Here is a 13,105-nt window from a genome sequence, read left to right on the forward strand (position 1 = left end):
TGGAAAAAATAAAATTGTTTTCTAAACTATTATCGGAAAAATTAAAAATGTTTTCTAAACTATCATCGGGAAAAATAAAATTGTTTTCTAAATTATTAACGGGAAAAATAACATTTACAATTACCAGAACAAGAATTACTTTCAAAATTATAATCTAGAAAAATAAAATTATTCTCAAAATTATAATCTAGAAAAACAAAAATATTCTCAAAATTATAATCTAGAAAAATAAAATTATTCTCAAAATTATAATAAAGAAAAAAAAATTTATTTTCTAAATTATTTTCATCAAGAAAAAAATTATCTTCTAAAATTATCATCAAGAAGAATAAATTTGAACTTATCTTCGAGAGGAATAAAAATATTTTCTAAATTACAGACTTAGCACTCGATAATTATTTTTAAAAAATAAGCAAAAAAATTTTATAAAAATAGAAGATATTGAAAATCATTGAATTACGCAAAGTTTTTAAAAATAATTAAATTTTACAAAGAATTCTATTAAAATTTTTGAGAATAATTGAATGTCTGTGTGGTATTTTATTTAATTTTTTTGAAAATAATTGAATTCCTAAAAAGTATTTTATTATTTATGAAAATAATTGAATTCTTGCGAACGATTTTATTAGAATTTTTGAAAATAATTGAATTCCTGTGCAATAATATAATTATTCTTAAAAAATTTAATTTCAATTCCTCGAAAAAATTAAAATTAATTATTTAAAAAAAATGTTTTTTTTTCACAGGAATTCAATTATTTTCAAAATATTTTAATACAATTGTTCGTAAGAAATAAATTATTTAAAATACAATTTTAATTAAATTTTTTTGAAATAATCCAATTATTTTTTTAGATTTTAATAAAATTCTTCCCAAGAATTTAATTATTTACATAAATAATTCTTCGAAAGAATTCAATTATGTCAATAAATAACAAAATTCTTCCCGAAAGTTCAATTATTTTGAGGCATTTTATTAAAATTCTTTGCAAAATTCAATTATTTTCATAAATAACAATATTCATCACAAGAATTCACTTTTTTGTAAAAATAATAAATTTCTTCTTGGAATTTCAATTATTTTTAAAAATTCTAATAAAATAGTTCGCAAGAATTGAATTATTTTTATACATAATAAAATGCTTTTTAGGAATTCAATTATTTTCAAAAAAAATTTAATAAAATACCACACAAACATTTAATTATTGTCAAAAATTTTAATTGAATTCTTTATAAAATTTAATTATTTTTAAAAACTTTTTTTGCAATTCAATGATTTTTAATATCTATACTATTTTCATAAAATTTCTAAACAAAATTCAATTATTTAAAAAAGTTTTGTAAAAATCTTCATAGGAATTTAATTATTTTCATGAATAATAAGAATTTCTCAGGAATTCAATTATTTAAATTAGAATTTGTATAAAATTATTTGAAAGATATCAATTATTTAAAAATTTTTATAAAATTCCCTAAGTCCCACACTCTATTTCACGTGCCTTAACGACTGTGACGATCGCCAATTTTTATTATTTTAATATAATAATTTAAAATTTAATAACTTTTTCAACATTTACTGTAATATTTTTTATTTAATTGAGTTGCATTCCAACAGGTTTTACTGTATCGAATTATGTTTTTGTATAATTTTTTTTTAAATTGAATTAATTAGGATAAATTGTGTATATTTTTATTTTTTTTTATTTTTGAAGTACTTGTGAGTTTTGAGGGTGAAGAAAATGAGTGAAAGAATATTAAGAGAAGTGTGAGGTGGATAATCCTTTTTATGAGAAGGTCCCCGGCCTCTCGGCCCTCGAAACAACCAGATCTTATCGCAGGCGATAAACTTAGCTACGAATTAGTGGAATCGCGACGCGATAAGATCAACGAATGCGTTTAGGCGCGCGCTGGCTTGGATTTATCGAGAAATTAAATTAGGAATTATGCTAATCGAGACCTCCGTCTTGTCTCTCTCTCTTTCCCTTTTCTTTTTATTTGTTCCATTTTCTCACACTAAAAATACATAGGGACGATTATGAAAAAAATTTCTTTCTCGTGCGTATAAAGTAAATTTTGATAATTTTCTTCTCTTTCGCATGATCAAAATTCTAGAAAATAATTTTATTCTTCTGGGTGATAATTTGAAGAAAATAATTTTTTCCTCGATAATATTTAAGAAATAAAATCTTTTTCCTGGATTTTAATTAGGAAAGTAATTTTACTTTTCTGGATAATTTATGGGAAATAATTTTCTTTCTTGATTGAAATTTAGAAAAAATATTTTTATTCTTCTTGATGATAATTTTAGAAAATAATTTTTTCCTCGATGATAATTTAGAAAATAAATCCGTTTTTCTGGATTATAAATTATAATTAGGAAAGTAATTTTAATTTTCTGGATAATTTATGAGAAATAATTTTCTTTCTCGATAGAAATTTAGAAAATATTTTTATTCTTTTCGATGATAATTTAGAAAATATTTCATTCTTCATAAGATTTTTATAAAAATTGTTTTAAATAATTAATTTTTTCGAAATATGTATAATAAATATGAAAATTTTATTTTAAATAATTGAAATTCTTCGATGAGTTTTTTTATTTACGAAAATAATTGAATTCTTGCTTAGTATTTTATTTAAATTTTTTTTAAATAATTGAATTTATATGAAAAATATTATTATTAGTGAAAGTAATTGAATTATTGTGAAGAATATTGTATAAAAATGTCGTTAAATAATTGATTTTTCCGAAATTCTTTTGAAAATGCTATTCTAAATTAATTGAATTCTTGTGATATTATTTATAAAAATAATAGAATTTTTAATTAACTTTCTAATACATTAAAATACTAATTTCAATTAATTCTTTAATACATCAAAAAATTCATTTTAATTAACGTTATTAAATTACGTTGATTAAAACTTTATTTTAACAGAGAAATTAAAAAAAAAAAAAACTTTGATGTATTCTTTTATAAATTCAAAGGACATTTAAATTCCCTCGTTGGCTCATGAAAAGAGGTGTGCAAAGATTCATCATAAGACTGTTTTGTTACAGTAGTGTGAATCCCCACCGAAAAAACACACTATGGAAGAGTCGTTTTTGGAATTTCGAGATAACTTGTTAATTTATGAGCTGGACAATGAATAAAAATTCCCCAAGGCTTCTCCGATCCGAATCTCGATCGTCGTCTGTCTCTATAGACGGGCTTAAATCGTATTTCAAGCAACTTTACAACGAAGCCAAAATGGGTACTCAGTGATTTTACGAATGCAATATTATAGAATGCGACGCCTGCTGTTTATATGGCAAAAATGCTATAAACAGTTTCCTCAACTTGATAAACAATTTTCAATTTTTTAAATACATGCCACAATTTCCAATCTCAAAAAAAAAAAAAAAAAACCTCCAAGTTTGTACTGTTGCCTCGATCTGAATTTAGAAATAAAAAATAGTTTCTAAAGTGGCATAAAATAGTTGCAATATCGCGCATTATTTATTTTAAAATAATAAAAAAAAATAAAATAAAAATAAAAAGCGTTTGCACTAAATAACACAATTTAAATTATTCTCACAAACGCGTTTTTTTAATTATAAAAAAGTTTTTTTAAAATGGCGGTTTAAGTTCTCCACTTGAGAACGCCAAGGTCGCCACCAGATCGCAGGAGAAATTCCAAGAAGGGACTAAACTGCCATCTAGCGGTGACCTTGGCGTTCGCAGGTGGAGAATTGCGTCTCCATATTGAATCTGAAAGTATTCGTCAATATTCCTAATTCTATAATTATTTATAATCAAATTTAGACAGTTTGGCAATTAATACAAACGTCTTTCAATTTTTTATTTTCTTTCCCTTTTGATATTTTTATCCCCTTCAATATTTTTAAGTAGAATTAATTTCTTCACTTTAAAATCTATATTTAAAATACCCTTTTAAGAAATTAAGTTTCATTTTTAACAAAGTAAGTAACTAATTATGGATCGTCCATACATTACGTAAGACATTTTGGGGGAGGGGGGTCTGCTAGACGGCCCCTTAGTGACTAATTTATAAAAATAGTAATAAAAATATTTTTTTGAGGTAAAAAAAAGTGTCAATAGTCGCGTGAGTCCGAAAATAAGAAAAAAAAAAGTATATAAATGTGTTTTGTTTGTAAAATAAAAAATGAATGAATGAATCGAGAAGAAAACAATAACGGATTGATCCTTCGGGAAGATTCGGATCGAGTGTGTGGGTCCATGAAACGCCATCGTCAAGTAACAAGGCAACAATAAATCTAAAGGGAAAACGGGTATAGTCACATATACAAGTGTTACGGCAACAAAAATCCAGTGACGTGTACACGAGAGCACATGGACATACATAGAGTTTCTTCTCCCGTTATAAGAGGTGTTCAGAGAAGAGTTATTTACCACAGTGATCGCGATCCCACCCCTCTCGATCCCAAGAAGGATCGACCAGTTTCCGACGATGAGGACGAAGACGACTACGAAGACGACGAATGAAAACCAATGTGTGTGATGCCGTTTTTTCGTATCATTCGTTGCATTCCGGGGGTCTAAGAAAAAGAGGTGACCCCCAGGTATACGCCACCTCTTATCTATCTAAGATCGTACAATAAATTTATCCAACATTTGCTTCCCGACACCGTTCGCGTCAAAAAACTCTCCTACCATATAACAATATTTTCATAGAACAGCGTCTGATTTTTTCTTCTACTTTTTCGGTTTTGTTTTAATAAATCTGAATTAGTCACTTTTGACTAATTATTATAAATCCGAATTAGTCTCTTTTGGCTAGTTATTATAAATCCAAATTAGTCTCTTTTGACTAATTATTATAAATCCGAATTAGTCTCTTTTGACTAATTACTATAAAGTAGAGCTTTTTAATTTTAACTCGGTATTGAGAAAAAAATACTCGACTTACAGATCGATGGTTAGCACCTTCTACTCAGGAACACTGCTTCTTATCCTTCCTTCCTTCCGCAGTCTGAAACAAAAAAAAATTAAATCTATTAATAGCATTCATAAAAATAATTTTTATTACCTTGCAGTAATAATTAAAATTTACTACTTTTCATATTTTGCAAAATCACAGATTTTCTGCAGATTGAGACAAAAAATCGAATCAAAATGTATTGCTTCGCAACACTTTTCATTCCTTTTTTGTCTCAATTTTGATATTTTCAAAAAAACTGATTGAATCTAAATAAATAATATTAGAAATTTAATAATTAATTAACAAAATTTAACAATTAACAAAATTCCAACTATTAATATTAATTATTCAATATTAATATAAAATTTTGTAAATTCTTACTATATGAACTCCTCTCGACAATGGCCAATATATCCATCCTGGAGTAAATAATCCAATACACACTCACATACTAAATTGCACTAAATCGCGATTTTATCAATTTTGAATAGCACTCCCGAGAAAACAATTATTATAAACACTACATAAAATACAGTAACGAGCGAGTATAAATATACATTTTTACGGAACGCGATTTTAAAATAAAATTCGAGCACTCCCGAGATCACGAACGCGATTTTTAAATAAACTGATATCGAATACTCGAAATTCTTTTTCGAAAGGAACGAATGTGATGAGAAATTACGTTTGTAAACATCCCAAAAATCGTTCATACGGTTTCCTGAAACAAAAATTAATTTAACATTAGTATAAGCAGTATTCAATTTATTTTTATTATGAAAATTACAAAATTTTTAATTATTCAATAATTTTAGATTCAAAATTTAAAAAATTCACTTATTAGTTACATAATTAATTAGGTATTAATGTTTATTATTTTAAACACTTCTAATAAAATTTTTGCAAGAATTCAATTATATTCTCATAAATAATAACATTCTTTGAAAGAATTGAATTACTTTTATAAACAGAAAAATTCTTCGCAGGAATTCAATTATTTTCAAAAATTTTTTAAAAACCTACAAAAATTCAATTATTTTTAACAATTTTTTTTAAATTCTTCGCTAGAATTCAATTCTTTTTAAAAAATTTTAATAAAATCCAATACCAATCAAATTTTTAATTAAAATTATTAACAGAAACGAATATTTTTAAAAGATAACAAAATTTTTTTGTAAAAATTCAATTATTTTAATTTTTATATAATTCAATAATGAAATGTTAAATTTATTACATACCTACAATTATAAAAAAAACACGATTATTTAAAAAACTTGGAAGAAATTCTTTATAAAATTCAATTATTATTAAAATTTTCAATTATAAAATTCTTTTTAAAAAACTCAATAATTATCAAAGAAATTCTTCAAAACAATTCAATTATTTTCAAAACTTTTAATGAAATTCTTCACGAGAGTTCAATTATTTTCATAAATAATAAAATTTTTTGCCAAAATCCAAGTATTTTCAATTCAATTTTAATAAAATATCATCGAAAGTATACACTTATTTTTAAAAATATTATTTAAATTCAATTATTTTCAAGAGTTTTAATGAAAATTAAATTATTTTCAACAAATCTGATAAAAAATTCTTCTGAACAATTCAATTCTTTTTATAAATTATAAAATTCTTGACGAGAATTCAATTACTTTCATAAATAAAATATTTCGGAGAAATTTAATTATTTTCAATACAATTTTAATAAAATTTCTAGGAAAAAAATTCAATTATATTCAAGATAATTTTAAAAAAATTTCTCTAACAGGTTCAATTATTTTTAAAAATTGTAATAAAATTTTTCTAAACAATTCAATGGTTCTGAAAAGTTTTTAATCAAAATTCTTTGTAAATTTCAATTATTTTCAAAATTTTCAATTAAAATTACTTTAAAAAATTACATTATTTTTACGGAATTTAAAAAAATTTTTGAAAAAGAATGTGATTATTTACAAAAAATCCAAGAAAATTGTTTAAAAGAATTTAATTTTCTATGAATAATTTTTAATAATTTAATAGGAGTAATCGTTTAATAATTTAATAGGACATAATCGTTTTTATTATTAATTGTAATTAATAATAAAAGCGATTATTTTAAAAATTTAAAAGATATTCTTCTTAAAATTCAATTATTTTCAAAATTTGCAGTGAAAATTTTTAAATAAAATTCATTTATTTCCAAGAAAATTGAAATAAATTCTTCAAAACAATTCAATTATTTTAAAGAATTTTAATAAAAATTTTGCCAAGAATTAAATTATTTTCAATAAAATTTTAATAACATTTTCTCGAAAGAATTCAATTATTGAAAAAAAAGTTGATGTAATTCTTGAAATGAATTCAATTATTTTAAAATTTTTTTTTAAAAAACTTTGAAATTTAATTTATCAAGAGTCGATTGTATTTTAAATATCAAAATAAATGAAAAATACAGTCCACTCTTTAGAAATTGAATCTCAAAAGGGACATACCCTTGAGATTCAATTTATCAAAGTACTTTAATTAATTAATTAATTAATTAATTAATTAAAATACTTAGTAATAAGTTGGATACAATTTTAAAAAATTTTTAAAACAAGTGAAAAAATAAATCAAAATCTTTGAAACATTATAAAAAATTCGAAAAAGGATTAAAAAAGCAAGAGAGAAAAAAATGAAAAATAAAATAGAATGTCAACCTTCGCGAATGTCGAATCAAGTCCTTATCTAAGTGGTAGCGAGCGAGAATATAGAAAAACACCCCGACAGACACGTTCTGCTGACAATTTCATATCAAACTAAACGACTTGTAAAACAAGCGCTTAACAGTTGCGAGATTTGTTGAGAGGGAAGGAAAAAGAGCGTTATAGCTGCGGACGGCAATCTGATTCCGCAGACACTTTGGACCAGTCTTTTTCGATCCCACGTGTTATAAGTATTCACAAACTTCCAGGAGGTCCAGCAGGCTAAATTAAGTTTACGAGAAGGCCCAGAGTGATCGGACCTCCTCTTCCTTCCATTCCTTTCTCACCTTTTTGGCTCCGCATATAATATATATACTATGCCTTCCTTCGCACAGGTGTCACATCCACACATATACATAAATGCTTTTTCTCTCTCTCTCTTTCATTCTGCTCATAAATCCTCACCAATTATCTACCCAGACACCTATCCATATACATATTCAACAATAATCAACATTCTCATATACAATTGCCGGGAATTAATTATGAATCCAAAGATCGATAAATTTCATCCTAATTGCATTTTTTTACCGCACTCTCGTTTCAAAAACTAATGTGACGCACCTCAATTACAAAACAAAAGTAAAGAAGGTACAAAAAGTTAAGGTAAAAAAGGTTTTAAAAAAACTCAAAAAATTGTAGACATTTTTTACGAATCCTAGAAAATATTGAATTTATTAAGCGCTGGAAAAATTCCCCCAAAGAAAAAATAGAAGAAACAATAAATAATCCCTTAATATTTTAGGGACTGTAGGAAAAATTATAAAAAATAATCATCAACAGAAACAATCCCAATAAAAACATTTTCGATGCAAACATTTCCGCCAAGTAAAAGTTTTTGTAATTTAACAATTAGTTAAATAAAAGTTTAGCAAGTCAATAGTTTCATCAATTATAAATTAAAAAAATTATTGACGCCAAGATTTTAAAATTGCCTTAAATAGAAATTTTTTATTAACACGAATAATAAGATTTTAAAAAACTTTTCATTTTTTGCTATGTTAATCATAAAATTAAATTTCGACTCGTTCTTTGACAATTTTCAAATCGATTTCTTTACAATATTAAATTTTTAGAAATTTCAATTATTCGTAAATTATTCAATTAAATATATATTAGAAAATAAAAACTTTTCATTTCAACATTTTCAAAAAAATTCAATTATTTAAATACACAATTCAATTTTACATAATTTCAATTATTCGTAAATTTCATTTTTAAATCAATTTTTATTAGAGAATTCAACGGGAATTCAATTATTTAAATACAAAAAAAATAATTTATTCAATAATTAAATGTTTAATTGAATTCCTATTAAGAATTTTATCAACAAATTTTTAAATAATTGAATTCTTTCGAATAATTATTTCTGTAAATAATTGAATTCTTGGGAAGAAATTTTTAAAACCAAAAAAAAATAATTGAATTATTTCCAAAAAAAATTAATTAAAATTGTGTTTCAAATAATTAATTTCTTACGAACAATTTAATTAAAATATTTGAAAATAATTGAATTCCTGTGAAAAATTCTAATATTTTTTTAAATTTAAATCCAAAGAATTTGAAAAAAAACATTTTTTTTAATAATTTATTTTTTCTAGGAATTGAAATTAAATTTGTAAGAATAACTACATTTTTTTTAGAAATTCCGGTAAAATTGTATAAAAAATAATTGAAATTCTGCCATGAATTTTATTATTTTTGAAAATAATTGAATAGTTGCAAAGAATTTTATTTAAATTTTCAAAAATAATTGAATTCCAGAAAAGAATTTTATTATTTATGAGAAAATAATTGAATTATTGCGAAAAATTTTTTTAAAATGTTTCAAAAGAATATTGAATTTCTGTGAAAAATTTTGTTGTTTTTGAAAATAATTGAATTCTTCATAAGATTTTTATAAACATTGTTTTAAATAATTAATTTTTTCGAAATATGTATAATAAATATTATGAAAATTTTATTTTTAATAATTGAAATTCTTCAATGAGTTTTATTATTTATGAAAATAATTGAATTCTTGCTAAGAAAGTTATAAATAATTGAATTTCTGTGAAATTTTTATTTTTTTTTTGAAAATAATTGAATTTCTGTGAATTCAATTATTATTATAAATAATTGAATATAATTATTAATAATATAATATAATTTATTATTATAAAATAATTATTATAATTATTTTATGAAAATAATTGAATTCCTGTGAAATTTTTTATTATTTATAAAAATAATAAAAGTTTGCGTAGAATTTTATTATATTTTTTTTTAAATAATTGAATTCTTTTGGAAAATGTTATTAAAATAGCAGATATTGAAAATCATTTAATTGAGTAAAACTTTTAAGAATAATTGAAATTTTGCCAAGAATTTTATTAAACTTTTTAAAAATATTTGAATTTTGGAGAAGAATTTAATTATATTTCTAAACATAATCAAAATTTTGACAAGAATTTAAAAAAATTTTTGGACCAAATTGAATTTCTGCGAAGAATTTTATTACTTTTGAAAATAATTAAATTTCTGCAATCATTTGTAATCTCTCTAAAATTCTCCAAATTATATTGTACAATTTACGAACTTTTACGCGGGATTTACGGACCTAGTTCGAGCCCTGAACAAATTTAGGCAAAAAATGTATCAAAATTGTTGCATCGCAACAATTTTGATTCATTTTTTGTCTAAATTTGATTGTTAAAATTATTGCTATGCAACAATACATTGTTTGCCTAAATTAGCCATAGTTAAAAAAACCAAAAGTATAAAAAAAAATTCATCAAAAGAAACAATGAAAGAACCAAAAAAACTAATTCCGAAAAAATTCTTTTTCTCATTTCAGTGGTCAGAGAGAAGAGAAGGGTAACAGTGGAGCTCTTGGCGATTCGAGTTGTGAGAGTGGCGACGACACGAAACAATTGTCAATTGGTCCTGCGTCACATAAATTACATGATCAAACACCCCAAACGCCATCGTCTTGTGCTGTTCAACAACAGCAGCAACAGCATCAGCAACAGCAACAACAACAGCAGCAATTGGATCATCCACAGACATCAAATATGTATCCATTACTGCATCCGGTAACAGTCTCGAGTCCCCATTCCTATCATCAAGGTCACACGCCAACCTTGAGTCATTCTCATACCTCAACGCATCATATGCAACCCCACGACACAAGTAGTGAGAGTGGAGACGATAAGAGGAATCTCCATCATCAGTTACAGCATCATCTACAGGGTGGTCATAGTGCCCATGGTCTCGTTCATCCCACCGCGACCTTGGCTCAACATCCATCCAGCTGTGCTCAACAAAAGACGCAGCTCGACTATATGCACCAATACTATCCACAGGTTCGCTATTATTTTCATGTTATAAATTATCTAAATACTCTAAACTAAAAAATTGCCAGGAATTTTATGTCAAACCGGCAATTTTTTCACCAAATTAAAAAAAGTTTTATTATTTTAATTTGTTTTTAAAAAATCGCTTCTTATTTCAATTTTTATAGACATTTATACTGTTCTCTAAATTTGAATTTTTCGCAATCAGCAACATCCCATTTATATCTCAATTAGAGATAATTTCTTAATTTAAAAATGAAAATTTAGTATTAAAAATCACTTACCACTGCAGTATAGTTGAACGGTGATGAATTGAAAAAATAATCTGCGATGCACCATATATTCAAACAATGTCACCTTCATGAAATAGATGATGAGAACTCCTCGTCAATCCTGATGTCCTATTGATGTACGTTGAAGTGAAGAATATACTCGTCACTCTCAAATTTCCACCTGTAAATTTAAAAAAGCACGTGTCAGTAAATCGCCTTTTTGTTTCAATTTTTATAGATATTTATACTCTAAATTTGAATTAGTGAAAAATAACTAATTTGATAGTAAAAAATCAGTCACTGATTCAAATATAGTATGTAAATAACTTTTAGAAATAATTATCGAACTAATAGAAATTTTGTGAAATTAAACTGAAAATAATTAAATTTGTTAAAGAATTTCATTAAAAATTTTTAAACAAATCGAATTTTCAAAGTATTTTAATTTAATAATTAATAAATAATTGAATTTTATAAAGAGTCACATTCTAATGTATTCAAGTTTCTAAGTTCGAAGATTAATAATTAAAATTTTTATTACTTAATTTAAAAAAAGATACACACTTCAAATTTTTCAATAGAATTGAATTTTCGCAAACGTTTTTTTTTTGAAGATTCTGAAAAATAAGATTTTTGAAATTTTTCAATTCTATCGTTTCAAGATAGAAATTATTTTCATAAATAGTAAAACTCATTGCAGAATTTCAATTATTTTTAATACAATTTTAATCGAATTCCTCGAAAAATGTAATTATTCTTAAAAATTATTATTAAAATTCGTCGAAAAAAATTCAATTATTTCTAGAAACTGTAAAAAAATTCTTCTTAAGAATTCAATTTATTACTTTCATAAATAGCAAAATTCTTCAGATTTACTAAATTCTTTTGAGTAGTATTTTAAAAAATAAATTCTTCACAAGAATTCAATTATTTTCATAAATTTCCATTAAATTCTAAAAAACAATTCAATTATTTTCAAAAGTAATCAAATTCTTCGCAGAAATTTAATTATGTTTAACAATTTTTTTCAAATTCTCCTTAAAATTTTAATTATCTTTATAAATAATTAAATTGTTTTCCAAAATTTAATTATTTTCAAAAATTGTAATAAAATTTTTTGCAACTATTCAATTATTTTCATATATCATAAAATTCATCGCAGGATTTCAATTATTTTTAATACAATTCTACAAGAATTGATCAAAAAATGTAATTAATCTTAAAAATTTAATTTCAATTTCTCGAAAAAATCAATTATTTAAAAAAATGTTTTTTTTAATTCTTTGAAGGAATTCAATTATTTACAAAAATATTAGAATTTTTAACAGAAATTCGATTATTTTAAAATATTTTAATAAAATTGTTCAAAAAAATATATTATTTTAAATACAATTTTAAATAAATTTTTTTCAAATACTTGAATTTTTTTTATATTTTAATCAAATTCTTCCCAAGAATTCAATTATTTACATAAATAATTTTTCGAATGAATTCAATTCTGTCGATAAATAACAAAATTATTACCGAAAATTCAATAATTTTTAGGCATTTTAATAGAATTGTTTGCAAAATTCAATTATTTTTATAAATAAACAATATTCATTTCAAGAAAACAATTATTTTTAAAAGTAATACATTTTTTCTTGAAAATCTAATTATTTTTAAAAATTCGAATAAAATAGTTCGCAAGAATTCAATTATTTCCATAAATAATTTTTCGAAAGAATTCAATTATTAAAGATAAAAAACAAAATTATTCCCGAAAATTCAATTATTTTGAGGCATTTTAATAAAATTCTTTACAAAATTCAATTCTTTTCATAATTAACAATATT

General features: G+C 23.3%; 2 protein-coding genes across 4 annotated transcripts in view; one reads left to right on the forward strand and one right to left on the reverse strand.

Moving 5' to 3' along the window:
• The window catches only part of LOC122506818 (translation initiation factor IF-2, mitochondrial), a 136,708-nt gene that overhangs the window by 115,012 nt on the left and 8,591 nt on the right, over positions 1-13,105 (reverse strand). For both annotated transcript variants that reach the window (XM_043619162.1, XM_043619161.1), the window contains exons 2-4: positions 11,283-11,451; positions 5,322-5,661; positions 4,929-4,991 (exon numbers count right to left, since the gene is read on the reverse strand). The gene's annotated coding sequence lies outside the window, so the exon portion shown is untranslated. The remainder of the gene's footprint in view (positions 1-4,928; positions 4,992-5,321; positions 5,662-11,282; positions 11,452-13,105) is intronic.
• LOC122506819 (homeobox protein six1a-like) overlaps positions 1-13,105 on the forward strand; it is a 58,316-nt gene that overhangs the window by 42,800 nt on the left and 2,411 nt on the right. For both annotated transcript variants that reach the window (XM_043619163.1, XM_043619164.1), the window contains exon 4: positions 10,500-11,007. In XM_043619163.1, the coding sequence (XP_043475098.1) occupies positions 10,500-11,007 (508 nt within the window). The remainder of the gene's footprint in view (positions 1-10,499; positions 11,008-13,105) is intronic.

This window comes from Leptopilina heterotoma, unplaced genomic scaffold (assembly GCF_015476425.1).
Source record: "Leptopilina heterotoma isolate Lh14 unplaced genomic scaffold, ASM1547642v1 Lhet_44, whole genome shotgun sequence".
NCBI classification, from domain to species: Eukaryota; Metazoa; Arthropoda; class Insecta; order Hymenoptera; family Figitidae; genus Leptopilina; species Leptopilina heterotoma.